The 17,342-nt window shown below is 38.7% G+C and overlaps 1 protein-coding gene across 4 annotated transcripts in view; it reads left to right on the top strand.

The window, feature by feature from the left end:
• SEC24C (SEC24 homolog C, COPII coat complex component) overlaps window positions 1–17,342 on the top strand; it is a 36,730-nt gene that overhangs the window by 12,051 nt on the left and 7,337 nt on the right. For 2 of the 4 annotated variants that reach the window (XM_005481442.4, XM_005481440.4), the window contains 13 exons: window positions 565–706; window positions 1,568–1,746; window positions 2,960–3,400; window positions 4,694–4,824; window positions 5,961–6,029; window positions 7,740–7,851; window positions 8,676–8,803; window positions 10,236–10,374; window positions 12,304–12,419; window positions 13,687–13,811; window positions 14,072–14,263; window positions 15,272–15,365; window positions 17,058–17,174. In XM_005481442.4, the coding sequence (XP_005481499.2) occupies window positions 565–706; window positions 1,568–1,746; window positions 2,960–3,400; window positions 4,694–4,824; window positions 5,961–6,029; window positions 7,740–7,851; window positions 8,676–8,803; window positions 10,236–10,374; window positions 12,304–12,419; window positions 13,687–13,811; window positions 14,072–14,263; window positions 15,272–15,365; window positions 17,058–17,174 (1,985 nt within the window). The remainder of the gene's footprint in view (window positions 1–564; window positions 707–1,567; window positions 1,747–2,959; window positions 3,401–4,693; window positions 4,825–5,960; window positions 6,030–7,739; window positions 7,852–8,675; window positions 8,804–10,235; window positions 10,375–12,303; window positions 12,420–13,686; window positions 13,812–14,071; window positions 14,264–15,271; window positions 15,366–17,057; window positions 17,175–17,342) is intronic. The other 2 variants (XM_074544791.1, XM_074544790.1) reach the window with 1 other exon arrangement.

Raw genomic sequence — 17,342 nt, 5'->3', positions numbered from 1 at the left:
GGTCTGTGGAAAGACTGGTTTCTGAGGCAAATATATTTGGGCTGTGACTGAACCAGCTCAGTCTGAAAGATGGGAATGTATTTGTGTCAGCCTCCAAGCTTGAGAGGCTGGAAAGAATGGTCTGTGGTGGGCCCCATTATGCTGTATAGAAATGCAGGAAGCCTTGTAGATTTTGAAAAAGGAATCTGCTTGCATAGCCTGCTTACCTTTGAGGCAGGGAATACTGACTTGTAATGGACATTAGATTCTACTGAATACTCTTGATTTAAATAAAAATAATTGGACTTGGAGGGGAAAGGATTCAGTACCTTACTGATGAGATAATTTTTTTTCTTCATAAAAGATGAAGTTGTCTTTTGAAAACCATCCACAGCACATATTTTCTGCTTGATCTGTGTGGAGATGGTAACTAGTGACACTGGCTAAAAATATTTGTGCATGAATTATTTGTTGCTCATGGACTATTGTTATAGCAATTCTGCACTTGAATTTTTCATGGTAGTTGGTTCAAGCCCTTGTTTCTATAATTTGTGATATTTTAATATTTTTTCTTTATGTTTGTAGGTTCATTAAGAGCCCCACCAACATCTGGAGCTCCTCCTCCAGCCTCTGGAGCATCTCATCCTTCTGGCCACGTGTCATACAGTCAGTTTGAACATGGAGATGTGCAGAATGGAATTCCAGCCTCAGCAGCCCCAATGCAGAGGTGCATATGAGAAGAGTGAATTGTAACAAAATCCCACCTTGGCATACTCATGCTAGGTCTAGACTATTTAGATCTAAATCAAACTAAGTACTTTGGAGTTTTGTAGGACATTGACTTTTTTCCTTGTTACGGTTTTGAAGCAATGTTTTGCCACAGGGGTATTCATCAGACAGGGAGTATATCTGGAGATGAAAAACTTGTGAAAGGAGGTGAGCAGATGTCAATGATGAAAACCTCTTCTCCTCCTAAGACATCCTTTGTGATTTTGGTTTTCCCCTGAAAAATTCAGTTGCATCCACCCAACTGTAGTATTTGTTCCTCAGCAGTGTGAAATGATCTCTGGAGCTTGTGTCAGTCTTTACTGAATACATTCTTAGTATTGATTCTGGGCCCTCTTCTGTCCCTTATGGATCCTTTGATGAGTTGCTGTCATCTAAGGCTCTTCAACATCTTTTCCAGAAAGATACTGCCATTACCTCTGTGGTGAAAGTGGCAATAGTCCTGGAGAGTTCAAATGTTTTGAGTGGCACAACATTTTTACATAGCTGTGCAGGCCTTACTGTTGCTCACCCTATAGACTCTATGCAGTGTTTCTGATTTGTTGTGTAAACTGAAATGGAATTAATAAAAATCCAGAATTTGTATTTTAAGAGCTAATAGATTTATTTGTTTATTTGTTTGGAGAAAGGTATTCAGATACAGGCAGAATATGTAATTTTTTTCCAAAACTGAGCTACAGTGTTTCATGTAAATATCTGAGACCCAGATAGTGTTTATGTGCTAGAACAATTTTAAAAGGCGCAGGGAATTGTAACTTCTTCTATAATGAGGAATCACTCAGTTTGTCATCTTTCCTCTCAGGCCACCTGCTTCTCAGCCGTTCCTGCCAGGCTCAGCACCCACGCCTGTCAGCCAGATATCCACGTTCCAGCAATATGGGCCCCCCCCAGGCAGCGTGCAGCAGCTCAGGAATCACATGGCAGGGATGACAATTGGCTCTACTGCAGCCTCTGCTCCTCCCCCAGCTGGACTGGGCTATGGTAAGGTTTCCTGGCTACTGAAGTTTGCCATTGATTTTCATTTTTGCTAGTAATTTAATAAAAGATTTTCCTTGTCAGTGATTCATTACCATATGGTTGTGGGAATTCTCTGAGTGTTGATGTCTGCCATAGTAAGCAGTAGTTTTCTTAACTAATAAGGTCATAATGGGGAAAACAGGACTGAGACTATTGCAGGGGACAGTGCTGGCACTGCTGGACGTGGATAACAAAGGAGAATAATAGCATTGGTCCTCAACTGGGTGAGTCTTGTGAAACACTGAAGAGTCTACCCCTGAAACACCTGTTGGAAATTCTACATGTCTTGCCACTGTTGTATGACAGCCCAGTCAAAACAAAAAGGGAAAAAGGGCCCTGTAAATGTAAATCACAAAGGGCTGAAAATACTCTGAATGATTGTGTACAGGGCTCTGCTAGAAGTCAAGAAGACACTCACTTAAACAGTAGAAACTGAATTTAGATACTTTTTGTTCTATAGTATTAGTTCTACAATCTCATTGCTGTAGATTAGGGGACTTTTTTAATTGATGACTAGAGTTTTGGTTTTATTATGTGTAAACTGGTTTGACTATTTAAAAATTGTTTTGCTAAAGTACTTTTTAACAAGCATCTTGTAAGACAGATTTTATACGAAAATTAGGAGTAGGTAGGGGGATACAGATTTCCTTGGCCTTTTGGCAGCACATTTGTCAAAAATTATTCTCAGAAATAGTACAGTGCTACATACAAATGGTGGTAGTTTCATGCTATTAAAACCACAAAGCTCAAAACCATTCTTGATCTACAGGCTCCCACTGAGTGTGGGGTTTAAGACAGAAACTTAGTTCAGAAAATCTATGGATAGACTAGTGGTGGTTCATGTTTTGCATATTCCTGGCTTTGTCCTTTTTTTTCTGGCCCTGAATCCTGAAATATATTCTGATTATGTAAAATAAGTAGCTCAGACTTTGAGAGAGAAAGCAATGAAAGAACTATTGAGTTTCAGATCCACTGAAGGAATTTCAGCTTTCTGATCAATCTAGGAGAATGGTCATTTAGGATTTATCTCTGCCAGTACTAAGTTCATCTGAAGATGAGAAAGTGGTAGATTTACTCAGGTGATCTGGAGCAAATGTGTTTTTCTTGCATCTTAATTGTCTTGAGGATAGAAGAAAATGATGTTGTATCTTTTTTTTTTTCTTGCCGGGTCCCCCAGCATCGGTTCCTCCGGTCTCAGGAAGCGTTAGTGCGACGGGATCTGGTCTCTACACACCTTACAGTGCGAGCCAAGGGCCCCCTCCTCCCAGTGTGTCCCAGGCTCTTCCTGTGGCCCAGCCTCCGTTTCCTGGTCAGACAATACCAACTCAGCGCCTGCCTGCTCAAGTTCCTGGTTTTACCCCACCTCCTCCTTCTGCAGGGGTTGGACCTTCCTCTTACCCTCCTACCACAGGTGCTCCAAGGCCACCTGCCATGCCAGGCCCACCACTGCCTGGGCAGACACTTGCTGGACCACCATCCTCCCAGCCTAATCATGTTTCCTCACCACCACCTCCATCAACTATGGCGGGGCTGCACCCTGGGCCTCCCATGAGTGGTCTTCATGGACCACCTCCTCCCACTCATCCTCCTCAGCCAGGATACCAAATGCAGCAGAATGGTGAGTATTCCTAGTATAGGAATTTCAAGTTAAGTATTCTCTGTATGGTACAAACTGAGAACTAGATTCCACATTGTCACCTATGGGCTCCTGACTGCACATTAAAACTTCCTTCTTATTTCCCTGTGCTCATATCTGAGATAATATTGTGTGTCATTCTAAGGTATTTTATAATACAGGTTTTAATCAGATTAATGTAACTAAAAAAAATTTAGCTTACTTGGCCAAAAAGGTGTTTAGCAATTAGTGCCATAATACTACCAGAATTTGTGATCAGGATTTTATTATGGGCTCCAATTTGTTGTCTGCAACTTTACCTGTTCAAAAATAGACATTGGAAATACAGAAAAGCCTTATTTTATATTTTTAAAATTTGTGGCCACTGTGCATATGCAGTGTGTGTGAAAGGAGTTGTTGAACGTTGAAAAAGGAGTTGCTATGTTTTCTCCTTGAATTTGCATAATCGTATTTTTCTCCCTTACAGAAGCTTGCACATCTTAAAAGACCAGTTAAGCTTTCTGAATTAAAACCAGTTTTGGCTGGTTTTTAATCAATAACACTTAGAGATAGCTGGGATAAAGTAATCATGTGCAAATGTTAGCACTGCGAATTCCATGCCCCATGCAGCTTTGCACAGCTGGACAGGTAAATTACTTGAAAATATCTGTTAAAATTCCTATGAACTGTAAAAATACTAATGGGTTAAATCATGCTCTTCCAAGTGATTGGAATGGTGTAAAATAATATGAAATAGCTTCAGGTAGTTACAAAACAAAAGAGGAAATCACACCGTAGCCTATTACCGTAGTTTCAAACAAGCCAAAACCGCCCAAGGGAACTCCTTGCATATCTTTAATTTGAAGAATTAGGGATCATCCACTCACTTATTTAGCTGTTCTGTGTGCACTTTCCATTAGACAGTTCTGCAGGTAAATATTCATAGTGCATGATCTTAATGTGCATTATAATCAACAATTACAAACTCTGAAACTACTTACAGTAGTGTGCTGGTTTGGACTGAGGTGGAGCTGATAGATTTCAGACTAAAAGCCTCTGTTTCCGTGAGTCTAGTTTTGTGGACTGTATCTATCAGTTTACTGGATTGTTGATAGAGATGTACCAGTCTAAGCTGAAATACTGTGATCAATATGTTTAATCATAATTAACTGAAAAGCACTTGACTTTAATTTTCTTGAAGGTTTTTTTTTAATAGTGGCAGGAAATGGAAGTGCCAAATGAAGAAAGGCCTAGTATTAAGGCACTGTTTGATATTTACGTTCTTTTCTTGCTAAGGTTCTTTTGGACAGATGAGGGGTCCCCAGCCAAACTATGGAGGAGCCTATCCAGGAGCACCAAATTATGGAAGTCCCCCTGGACCGCCACCTCCACCAAAACGCTTGGATCCAGATTCCATTCCTAGCCCTGTAAGCTTGCTTGTTCTTACCTGTGTCAACTCTTCTGTAGTGTTTTTGCATAGGACAGCTGACAAACAGCAAAGCTGAAAACAGGTTTCTCATTCCAAGGAACATCAGTTTGTTTTCCTGCTTGTGTTTCTCTCTCCTACCCACCTTCAGTCTTCTGTGATGAATAAGCCCAGAGGCAGTATTTTTCTTGGTGACTAAAGAATGGCACTGCATATGGAAATCACTGCTCTAATTCCTCAGGTCTTTTTTGTACTGTGATATCTTTTGAGGGCTTTGATTAAACATGTTTCTCCATTTCTGTATTCTTACATAATGACTTTGCAAGGTGAACTAATTTCGGGTTTTGAGGTGACAGTCTGTGAACTGTGTGATCCATGTTTGAAGTATGGTTAGTAGGAGGTGATTGTAGTGCTTTTCCTATAATCTGTCAAAAAGCTGGTTTGTGTTTTTTTGGGTCATGAAGTCATGATGCTACATCAGTCAAATATGGACAGCTTCTCAAACTGGGATTGTCTTTCAGAGTGGAGGTTCTGAGACAGGATAAGCAGTTATATGTAATGGTTACCAACGCTGAGTAGTATTAAGCCTGGTGGTATTGTTGCCACTAGTCTAGAGTGCTGTTCCTTCCACTGCTCTTGATGCTGTTTCAAAACTGTGAAATAATGTATTCTTGATTTAGATCAGAACTGATGTTATTCAGAAGATACTTCTATTTAAAAAAGATTCCCTATTTAGATTCCAGGTTTATGTAAAGCTTACTACTGGATTTTTTTCATAGAATACAAGTCTTTAATTGCTTGTGTGCCTCTCTTCCACTAAATGAAATCTCAAATGGCTTGTGTCAGTTGCCTTCATGTTAGCATGTTCTTAAAGCATAAATCCTCAGTTTCTAACCAAAATTAGCAGGTGAGCCACTGCCTTCATTAGCAAGGTGTTCAGAGCCAAGCCCAATATCCTGGCAAGACTGGTTTTGGGATCAGTGTATGCTGCAGAAGCTGATGTCCTGTTGCATGAACCAGTATCTAAATCTATCTAATTCCAGTGCTACAGGTTTGGGTCGAGAGAAGTAACGCTGTTACTTTTTGGTTTATTATTCTCTCTTTTTTTTATACTTTTTATTTCTTATTAAAAAAAAGCAACTTAATGAGCTGCCACCCCAGCAGAAACCCAGGCACAGAATAGACCCAGATGCAATTCCTAGTCCAGTAAGTGCTGTATATATGTCAATTGTAGACTGTGTGTTGGTGACCATCTGTGCATGCCTGAAACCTGAACTTCACCTTGCTAACCCTCCATCATTAATCTTTTACCCTTTCCTTGCTGTCTTCTGCTTGCCTTATCAAAATGAGTAACATTACACCACATGAGGCTGTTAAAATCTACTGTGATGAATGGTGAGGCAATAGAAAGCAGTGTTTCAGAAACAGATCATGAAGAATGTCTCCCCTTCACTTTGAGCTTTAGGCTATTGCCTTCACCAGATTCCAGCTGGCATTTTCAATGTAAGCCAGTTGTGTAGTTGCCCATACAATGTGTGTCTCATGTCAGTGTGCACACAGCATGAGCTGTTGTAGCCATGTTTTCTACTGTGTTTTGATCAGAATTTGATTACTCTTCTTGCTGATATACCAGTACTGGGCCAGTGCTCTGGAGTTCTAAAATTGCAGATGAACTGGAGTTTTTTTAATGTTAATTTCTGATACAAATCTTCTAGTATGAAGCGTGGGGAGCTATAAACATTCTCTCATTATCTGTGCTCATGCATAACCATTAAATTTTGAATTTGAAAATTTAATGTTTATGTTGGACAATCTTATCTAAAGAAAGAAAAAAGCAGCTACCTTTTGGATTGGAAGACAAAAAAAAACCTTTTGGTTTTTGTTACCCTGTGTCACTGCTTCCTCATGTAGTCAAAGTTGATAATTTAACAGGTACCAGTGGTGAGATCACCGTCAGTCAGCCTGTAGACTTCTGTAATGGGACTACATTTATTCTAGAGTAGTCACTGAAGCTATGGGAGGCTCTCTGCTTGCAGTCTGTAGTGAGAGGATGGAAGTTCTGCCACACTAACTTCTGAATCTCAGAATTTGCTCTAGGCAAAGGCAGGTGTATTTGATGGCAAAATAAGAGCAGAAGAATGATTGCTAGCTTTAATTCTTTCATTCAGTTGCCACTAAGGAAATGTAGTTTGAGCTGTGTACAGCTACAAAGGTCAGTGAATATTTTTGTTAAGGCAAACTATTTAATACATTTCTGTTATCTTAAGCAAATTTGCACTTGTGAAGAATTTGAAATACCAAGAAATTTAAGATTTTTACGGGCTTTGAAGTTTGATTCATTGACAAGTCTATTGAAATTTCACTTTCCACATTTGTAGAATTCAAATCACAAACCCTTGAGCACCACAAAGTAATGAAGACTTCCACCTTGCAAGCCATCTGTCTTTAGACCAGAGTTACAGTGGTTAGAAATAAAGGCATACTATGGAAACAGTGGGACCATAATGGAAAGAAAAGGCCAGATTACCTATAGGACTTCAGCTTGAGGATTACAGAAGCTTCTAATTCTTACTTGACTAGAACTGTACAGGGGAATACCTAAAAAAAATTCCTTTCTTGGTCTGAGTTTGGCTTTTATGAGTTCAGGTCAGACTTCAAAACACAAAATATGCTGCTACTAAGAATAATACTTGGGGAAAAATACTGTTTGCAGCTTGTAATTTATTGTTAGTTAATAAGTACTATTTGAAATCAAACTGAGAGGTGACTGCTTGACAAAATTTACTTGCTCTTCTATTTTTAGAGATAGTAGTGTTTGCCTCAGGTCCCCTTTTTACTGCCTTAGAGATTTTTTATTTTACTTATTTTACTTTAAAACCAAGCCTCCACATAATAACATGGTATTTTCCATCACAGATTCAAGTGATTGAAGATGACAGAAATAACCGTGGGTCAGAACCATTTGTCACTGGAGTGAGAGGGCAGGTCCCACCTCTTGTTACTACAAATTTCTTGGTCAAGGATCAAGGTAAACTGTTTTTATTTTCCTAAACAAACAAACAAAACACAGAATCAATGACAAAACTGTGTCTTTAAAGGAAACGTGTGTTTTACCAACAGAAGCTTAGTTTCAAGTCCTGCGTTGATTTGATCTCAGTTTAGATTCTCCTCATTGTTTGGTAGCTTGTAACCAATTTCTAGGTAAAAAAAATGTTTTCCAAGGCAGATACGTAGGACCAGCATTAGCAGAGATACCAGAAAGCAGCAAATGAGGCCTCTACTGTAGAGCTTTATAAAAAACATTTAAGAACTGAAATCTACTAGCAACATCATTAGAATTGAACTGGCAACTGTATTTTTTTAAATGGAGAGGGATGTAAATAGGTCTGAGGGCTCCGTAGAGAAAAGATATTTCGTCTTTTAATTGCTGAAACTTCTTTTGAGCTTTGAAGTTCCAGAAAAAAATTCAGAATCTGATTCTATAATCAATTATTTTACTCTTCAGCCCAAATTACAAAACGAAACAGTAGAAATGTTTGCGTAGAGTTTTCTGTCTACATTATGTTTTAGTCTGTGAATATATGAAACAAAAATGCTTTTTTATAGCTTTAGGTTGACAGGGTTCATTTGTTCATTCATAGGTTCATTTGTTTTAAGGTCTTTTATTATATATAATTAATAATGAAGAGGTATTTTATTGGGAATTCAAGCTTTCCATAGATTAAAACAATATTTAGCTAAGCTCATAGTGTGTGTGGCTTAACGACACAACTTAAGGTATCTTTGTTTCTGTTCTTGAGTATGAACTGAATTTGTACTGAAATTTGTGAGGCTTTTATATTTGTTCCCCAGGTAATGCAAGCCCCCGCTACATCAGATGCACATCTTACAATATTCCCTGCACATCTGACATGGCCAAACAATCCCAAGTTCCCCTGGCTGCTGTCATAAAGCCGCTGGCTACTCTGCCGCCGGAGGAGGTGAGAGCTGTGCTGGGGTCGCGTGTGCCATGGGCACACTCAGGTGTCAGCATTCAGCACATTTGTTCAGAAGCATATTGAGGTGAAGGAGTCCAGGTAAACATTGATTCGCCAACAGGCACGTGATAGCAGAAGCTTCTGCTTCTGTAAGGCAGAAGAATGTTATGTTCCAAACATTTAGTATTTTGACTGCCATGATAATTTCAGCTTTTTTGCAGAAGCTGTCAAGCACTGTGACTAAGTGACCAAAATACTAGGGTGCTCGCAGAGGTGTACACTTCCAGCTGATCTCCATTTCTTTCTTAATCTAAAGTCTTTAAATAGCTGCTAATCATAGGTATTAAGTCTTTTCTAGAATGCCAGGTTGTGAAATTGGATGGGAATGTATGGAACAGCACTGGTTTGGCTGTCTTATATGCATGTATATGCACAGCACTCTGTGGGATGATAGAACAGCACTGAACACTGAGCATTGCTGAGCTGCACTTGTATTTCTCAGCATGCCCTTTATCTCTTAGCATTTGTTTCCTTCTAGGTGTAATGTGTGGCTGTTGAGCCTTTTATCCACTCCTGTTTGGTTGCTGAAAATGTGAAAGCTCAGAGACTTTTACAGAGTTTGACATTTTTTAAAGTAGGCTGAATACTCTGGCTATTGTGTAGTGTTAGCCTGCTTGGAGCAGTGACATGAAGACAAACAGGGTTGTTAAATTTGAATACGTAGGTCTGCAGTGTTCTGTGCCCTGTTAAACCTAAGTGTAGCATCTGCTGAGGAAAGCAGTTTCCTCTGCTGGTCTTTTAAGGGTGCTTTTCTCCTGTTGCATTTCATTTGTGTCTCTAAACTATGGTTTGAATTTAAAAAACTGCTTTATGATAAAACTGATCTGTGGCTGAAGTTTAAAAGGACCACAATAGGAGAGTAAGATCTGACTTGATAACTTGGAGGCTTGTAGAGTTACACATTTTTAGAGACACTTTACAAATAATAGCTGTTTGAACAAACTTTGAACAAACACTTATAGTGTCCAGAAAAAAAAGGCTACGACTGGAAAATTGCCCTGGAGACCAGTCAGCTTGTAGTACTTAGGAGTTCTTAATGGCAAGGGCAAACTCACTGTGGAGGGGCCTTTCCAACAGATGCAGAGTCAGCTATTCAGAGCTACAGCACTGTAAACAGAGCTGAAGCTTTACATAGCTAGGTGGGGTATCCCATTAATGACTCTAGCCCTCAGAATACTGCTGTGCTAGGGCTTGAATTGAAAAGCACTTCAATACTTGTTCAGGCTTCTCACATCCCTACACTCTCCCACAGCTGCCAAATGCCAAATCCTATGCAGTGTGCAGGGAGATAGCAATGACTACACAATGCAAAGTTTAAAACTTTCTCATCAGCATGAGACCTTTCTTTTCATGTTTTTTTCCCTTGCTTCCACAGACCCTTCCTTATTTGGTAGACCATGGAGAATCCGGTCCTGTCCGATGCAATAGGTGCAAAGCTTACATGTGCCCTTTTATGCAATTCATTGAAGGTGGAAGGAGGTTCCAGTGTTGTTTCTGCAGCTGTGTCACTGAGGGTAAGGTTTCTTCTGGAAATGCCTCTCTGGGCTCTACTGGAAAGGTCTTTGAACAAGATGCAAGCAAATAAGTCTTGATCATGTTATGATCATTTATAATGAATACTGTGATTTAGTATGTGTCTAGTCTTGTAAAAAATTATTGGAAGGCATGTTCAGTGTTCAGTTCTGAAATTGTGTTCGAAAAGGTGTTTATGTGTTGTAGTATTGTAGCAAATTTTTAATATGAGGTATTTGTAGCATAATGTGTGGTGGTTTAAAAGTCTATTGTATTTTCTTAGGGTATTTCAAAAGTACAGGGTCTTTTAACAGGCTGAGATATAGGTCTAGCATGTGTTAGGATTATTTTTTTTCTCACAAAGCCTTTTTTTGTCTCACTAACACTCCTTTGAGATGAGATTGCAGTTAAATCTGCTACAGCTGAATAAGAGTGTTCAGTACAGGCCAGATAATATTAGTTGCTCTTCTAAATTACTACAAAACATGCTTCCTTTTAAACAGAAGTCACAATGAGCTGCTCATAGCATGACATTTGTAGATCTGTTTTGAAGGCACAGAGGAAAGTAAGGTACAACAAATCTTATGATGATGTTTTCAATGTTCCATTTGGTAGCACTGATGGCTTTTAATGGACTATTCTTACCACCTCAGTTATGCTGTACAACTGTTTGTACTAACCAAAATGGGGATTAGAAATGGCCAACTTTAAAAACCAATTTTGTCTGGTGATTTTCTGCCTGCATACACTCCCTGTCCTGCTCACTCAGCAGCTGTATGAAGGGCTGTACCTGTAACAATTGAGCAGAGGCAGAAAAGGGAGGAATGCTGAGACACTGCTGATGAAAGCAATATTGTGAAAACACGATGTAGTTGTACCTAAAACTTAATAACAACTTTTGTTTTCTCTGCAAATACCATGAGGTATTTCTTCTTTGCAAGTACCAAATTAGCTTGCATGGGATGTTTGCAAGAGTGATAAAAGCTCATATGTAATCTTAATGATATCACTTTGTTTTCTTTTGAACTTTTGAAACTTGGAATGTTTAGAATAGTTTAAATGTGGTGAATAATGTCATTCCAGGTAATCTCATTTTAATCTCCCCTGGGGCTGTATAGACAGCTATATAGGATTATATAGACAGCTCAGCTATAGCTGGAATAAATTTTGTCACCCGAGCAGTTCTGCAGGAGGGAGTGTCTGTCATGGTAGTTCATGGGGCACAAGGAAAATGCTTTGTTTCTACAGCTGAGTTTTGTAGGCAAAAATTTAGCTTAACTCCCATTTTATTTTCTTATGCTTTGTACCAGCACAAAAGTATTGGGTTCTGGGCATGTGGTTGCACTTCTGCTCCTCCTTAATCCACTATAAGAAGGACTTAATCTTTTTATCAGAATAGACAATGGGAGTCTCTGCACGCAGAAGTGGCTGGAGGCTTGACTCTTGTGCGGCACAGGAAGGGAAGGAAAAACTAACTTATATAGCAAAATAAGGAGCTCAGTGTTTTAGTAAGCCTGACTTGAGTCAGTAATGCTCTAGCCTGTAGTTTGCCTCAAACTCTCTTTTAAGTAATTTGTTACTACGTATATGGGATGATTATATTTTTCCTTTGGACTAGATCCTTCAGAATAATCCTAAAACTGTAATGTAGTGATGGTTCTGATATGAAATGGAAAGGAGATTCAAGAAAAGTATAACAGTGACTATGCTGTGTGCTGTCTGGTGCATGAGACAAACTGGAATAAGATTGTATTGTTTTGCTTTAATGATATTCTTAAATTGTATTAATATTTTTAGTACTTGTGTGCTAGCTCAGAGTGCTAGTTCACTTTCCTGGAGTTTTGTTTGAAACAGTTGTTGTCATGTTGGCTCTCTAGTTACAGTGTTTATTATGGGCATATCACTGAGTTTAAGGATTTTTCCTTTCCCAGTTCCACCTCACTACTTCCAACATTTGGATCATACTGGAAAGCGAGTCGATTTCTATGACCGACCTGAGTTATCACTGGGCTCATACGAGTTTCTAGCAACAGTTGACTATTGCAAGGTACAGTAGTATGTTTTCATTGCTCTTTTTATTTTCCTTTTAAAGTAAAAAGACTATTTTCTTGAAATAAGAAAGATATTAATTATCTGGGGATGATTTCTAGCTGGCAGAGATAATTAACAGCATTAATCCAGCCCACTTTATTGTGAAAAATTACATGCTTGTTTGCTTATTTACAAAACCAGTGGAGGTCCCAGTCACACATGGCATAATATAATGTAATAGCTGTCTCTGTATTTTTTTTTCTGGAGCTATATAAGCAGCTATAGCTGCACTTACCTTAGGAATTCTGCAGAAGGGATTCTTGTGCAGTAGACCTTGGCAGAAAAGAGAATTGTAGGAGAGGTTCAATGCAAGTACATTAGTAACTATGCAATGTGCTGCCTGTTCCACAAGGCAGACCTTACCTATTGGTCTTCCATTTCAAATCCAGCTGTAGTGATCAGAAGCAGAAGAAAAGTGTGGAAATGTATATTTCATAGCTGTTTTGCTTTTAAATAAAGACTTAAATAATTGCCTCCTAAGGAATAGGGAAACTATGTGCAAGATATTTATTAAAGCAACTTATATCTCTCCTGAAATATTACACTGAGAAAATAGATGCCTAAATGTTGTGAGTTGATACTGGTTGCCTTCTAATGCCTCTGCTTTACTTTGAGTTAAGCAAAAGTCCAATTATTTTCTAACAGCATAAGAACTTCAAATCAACCAAGATGTGATCTTCACAGCTTTTTTCAAAGTTCTTATGTTTTGCTTTTGTTTTGAGTACATGTTTCAGTGTGACCTATAGACTTCAGAAAACTACTGAGTAAAAGAAGTTTTTCATTCCCAAAGAAAGCATGATTTTTAGAAGGAAAAGGTTGTAATCCTTGGAGAAGAAAATATTTTACTTTATATTCATGGGATCACCTATGACAAGTCTGGTCAGAATCCAAAGTTTTGAGAACTGGCAGAAATCTTCCCTGTCTACTTTTCCAATCTAGCTTAGTCATATAAATGGATTACTTAGTTGTAACTGTTTTTCTCTGGTCAATGGTAAAGTCAGTCCAGGGCATTTAATACCAGTCCATTTCAAACATAGTATGATACTATGTCTGTTAGTTGGAAAAGGATAGGAGAGAGAGTTTAAGAAACAACTGCTGCTCGTGGTTACAGAGGTACATGAAAGCAACTAAGTTTTGACCAGCATTGATTTGTTTGTATTATGGAGCTGTTACATGAGCTGCATTACATGGCAATAGTGTGATTTCTTCCCTCTCTTCCACAGAATAACAAGTTTCCTAGTCCACCTGCTTTTATTTTTATGATTGATGTGTCTTACAATGCTGTGAAGAGTGGCTTAGTAAGGCTAATATGTGAAGAATTAAAGTCACTCCTAGATTATCTGCCCAGGTAGGTGTATTGTAAACTACTGTAGTCAATGCAAATGGGGGATGCTGTGATTTTTTCTCTTTAAAAAATGCTAGAAGTTTAAAAACTACTTGATAATCCTGTCAAGCTTTTCTTCAGAAAAAGGCCAAGCAGAACATCTTTTTTGAAACTCTTCTTGGTGAAAATACATTCTACTTCCTTTTATTTTTCCCTTAATGTGTTGGTTATATGTAATGGCTTGTCTATCTTCTTGGATGTGAAGGCAAGTATATCTCTTACAGGGAAGGGAACATGGAGGAATCGGCCATTCGGGTCGGCTTTGTCACCTACAACAAAGTTTTACACTTCTACAACGTGAAGAGCTCACTGGCACAGCCACAAATGATGGTGGTCTCAGATGTGGCAGATATGTTTGTGCCACTCCTTGATGGTTTTCTGGTGAATGTGAATGAGTCCAGGACAGTTATTTCCAGGTAATATCAATTGAGTTACAATGTGTGTAGTAAAATACTTGTTTGGTAAATTCAAATGTTATGTGCTGAATTGTCATGTCAAGTCACTCCATGTACTTTAACTTACTCTTGGAGATTAAGCTGGTGCAGTAGGATGGGGAAATTGAAGGGCTAAGGGATTATTTGGCTCATTGTCCAGCTTGGCAGAAAGTGTATACAAGGGGATTTAGTGCAGAAGGGCATTTCTGGGGAGGAAAAAAAGGAAAACCAAACGAAATCCAGCCCAAGAAAAACTCCACCTAAAATAAAGCCACAACAAAACACAGCCAGGATGATGCAGACTAAAACTGTAAGAATACTGAATCACTGTCTTTAATTCAACTGCTTAAATAACTGCAAACTGAGACAACAGAGGTGTCCAGTTTTGGTTCCGTAGAGGAAAAAAAAGTGGGATAGAGAAGATAAAATCTGAAAGGAGAGAAAGAAGTTAGCAAAGCTTTCACAAACTGTTTACTATGGTACTTGAACTGTATTTAATCTATGGTGTGTAGCTAACATTTTGGGAAATAGGCCTGGAATTGCATGTTTTTAGAGAAAATTTCTAGCCTTTTTAATGCATTAAACAAGCCTAAATACAAAACTATGGATTACACCTATTAATCTTTGAGTAGTACACAAGATGCTTTGCAAACAGAGGCCAAATGTCACTAGTATTTCCTAAGAATTTACTTACCTATGTATAGTGGAATATATTAAAAGATAAAAAACATAGAAGAGCTGTGGAATTGGCATCAGTTGAGGCTATACAGAAGACACTGAGGATATAGATGAGAGAAGCCAATGGAGAACAATGCAGCAATTTTCCCACAGATGAGATGCCAAATACTGTAAAAGTTACACAAATTTACAAACATGTTAGGGACTTCTGTTTAAACTACCTCAATCGTATAAATTATCAACTACAGCTGTGTGACTTTTCTTATTAAATAGGATCTTGAATTGCTCTTTTTTTTTCTTGTTCTTTTCTAGTTTGCTGGATCAGATTCCAGAAATGTTTGCAGACACGAGAGAAACAGAAACTGTATTTGCACCTGTGATTCAAGCAGGGCTGGAGGCACTGAAGGTTAGTAAATGCATTTTTATGACAAATTATATTTATGACAGCCAAGTACTCTGAAGTTCATATTCTGCTAACACATAATAATAAAACAATTCTAGAGATTTTGTAAGGTCCTTGTAGTAGATGCACTACGTGTAGGGAGTACTTGGCTCATTCTTGAAGTGCATGAACCTTCTGATTTGTGCAGCTATCTATATGTTCTTTACCCAATTCTTTTTTAACTAATTTGTTTCAAAGTGCAAGAACATGGCTTACTCTCAGTTGTCTGTCTGGGTTTTGCTTTAAGCAGTTCATAGAACCTACAGGAAAAAAAGCCCTCTAGCATTAAAAACCAGCTGCTGAAGTCTGTTAAGCCTCATGGAGGTGTTCCATAGTTTGGTGTCTTTTTAATCCTGTACTCTGGTGAATCTTAAATAAAAGGAGAGAATATCATCTGTCGAAGTTGCCTGCAGCAATGTGCTAAACAAGCAAACTTTTCCTAAAGTTCCTCCATTCTAGTACTTCATCCAGACAGAATTACATGCATGGTTTAACTCTGATTTGTATCTACTGACCAAATTGATTCCTGGATGACCTCACCCCAAACTGGTGACACAGCTCTATTTGTCTGTCACATCCGTCAGCAAATCATTTTAGTTGGAAGAGACTTTTATGATAAGTCCAACCTTTAACCCAGTACTGCTAAGTCCTCCACTAAACCATGTTCCTAAGTGACACTTCTACACATCTTTCAGATACCTCCAGGGATGCTAACTCCACCACTTCCCTGGGCAGCCTGTTCCAGGGCTTGACAACCATTTCCATTAAGTTTTTCCCAATGTCCAATCTAAAACTCCCCTGCTGCAACTTAAAGCCATTTCCTCTTGTCCTGTCTCATATTAATGGGAGAAGAGGCTGACTCCCACCTGACTACAATCTTCTTTCAGAGAGCAAGAAGATCTCCCCTGAGCCTCCCTCTTGTTCAGGCTGGACAGCCTGACTTCTCTTACTCACTCCTCAAGCAAGAACTGTGTTCCAGACCCTTAACCACCTCCACCACCCTTCTCTGAACATGCTACAGCATCTCAGTGTCCTTGTAATGAAGGGCCCAAAATGTCAAGGTGTAGCCTCACCAGTGCTGAGTACAGGGAGAATGATCCTTAAAAGTCTCTCTTAAACTCAGTTTTTGTTACAATTGTTCAATCAAGAAATAGTAAAAATTGCTAATTGACTTTTTACATACTGCATGTGTCAGAGAAAATAACTTATTAGACATTAGCTAGTGTTGGCATAGGGTGTTGATTTAAAATTGCTGATCTGTTGAAGCTCAGATAACAGAATTCTTTGCCATTTCTGTGACTTTTTTCCACAAATCCAGTAGCTGCAAATCAGGGAAGAAGACAAGGCAAGATGTTTGCACAAAACCTTTTGTATCTGGGTCCTGTTTTACTCTGTATCCTCAGAGAAAGTTCCTTTCTCCCTACTGTGAAATTAGCACAAATCCAATAGAACTCAGACTTGCTCTTCTGTAACTGACCCATAATTTGTTCTCCCTCTGTTGGACACCAGAGTGACAGTGAGCCTGTGTGTCTGGTAGAATCACCCTGACATTAAAAGAGTGATGAGGTTGCTTGAATGTTTGTTCTTGAATCACAGCTTCCCTTATAATTTTTGTTAATGTTTCTGACCTCTGTTGTTGCACTCACTTTCCTGCAGGCAGCTGAGTGTGCTGGCAAGCTCTTCATTTTCCACACCTCTCTGCCCATTGCAGAGGCTCCAGGGAAGTTAAAGAACAGGGATGATAGGAAACTGATCAACACAGATAAGGAGAAGGTAATAATGGTTTGCATAATCTTTACATAAGGGTGTATATTATGCTTTTTATGGACTAAAATAACTGAAACAGTATTTAAAAAATTACAAAGATAGCACATTCTGTAACTGTCCCAGCTAATATCATTTAACATTCCACTTTTATCTTCTGTTCCCAAGCAGGGCTAT

The sequence above is a fragment of the Zonotrichia albicollis genome, chromosome 7 (genome assembly GCF_047830755.1).
Source record: "Zonotrichia albicollis isolate bZonAlb1 chromosome 7, bZonAlb1.hap1, whole genome shotgun sequence".
NCBI lineage: Eukaryota > Metazoa > Chordata > Aves > Passeriformes > Passerellidae > Zonotrichia > Zonotrichia albicollis.
The sequence above is the reverse complement of the archived record's forward strand: the minus strand, read 5'-3'. Positions and strand labels throughout refer to the sequence as shown.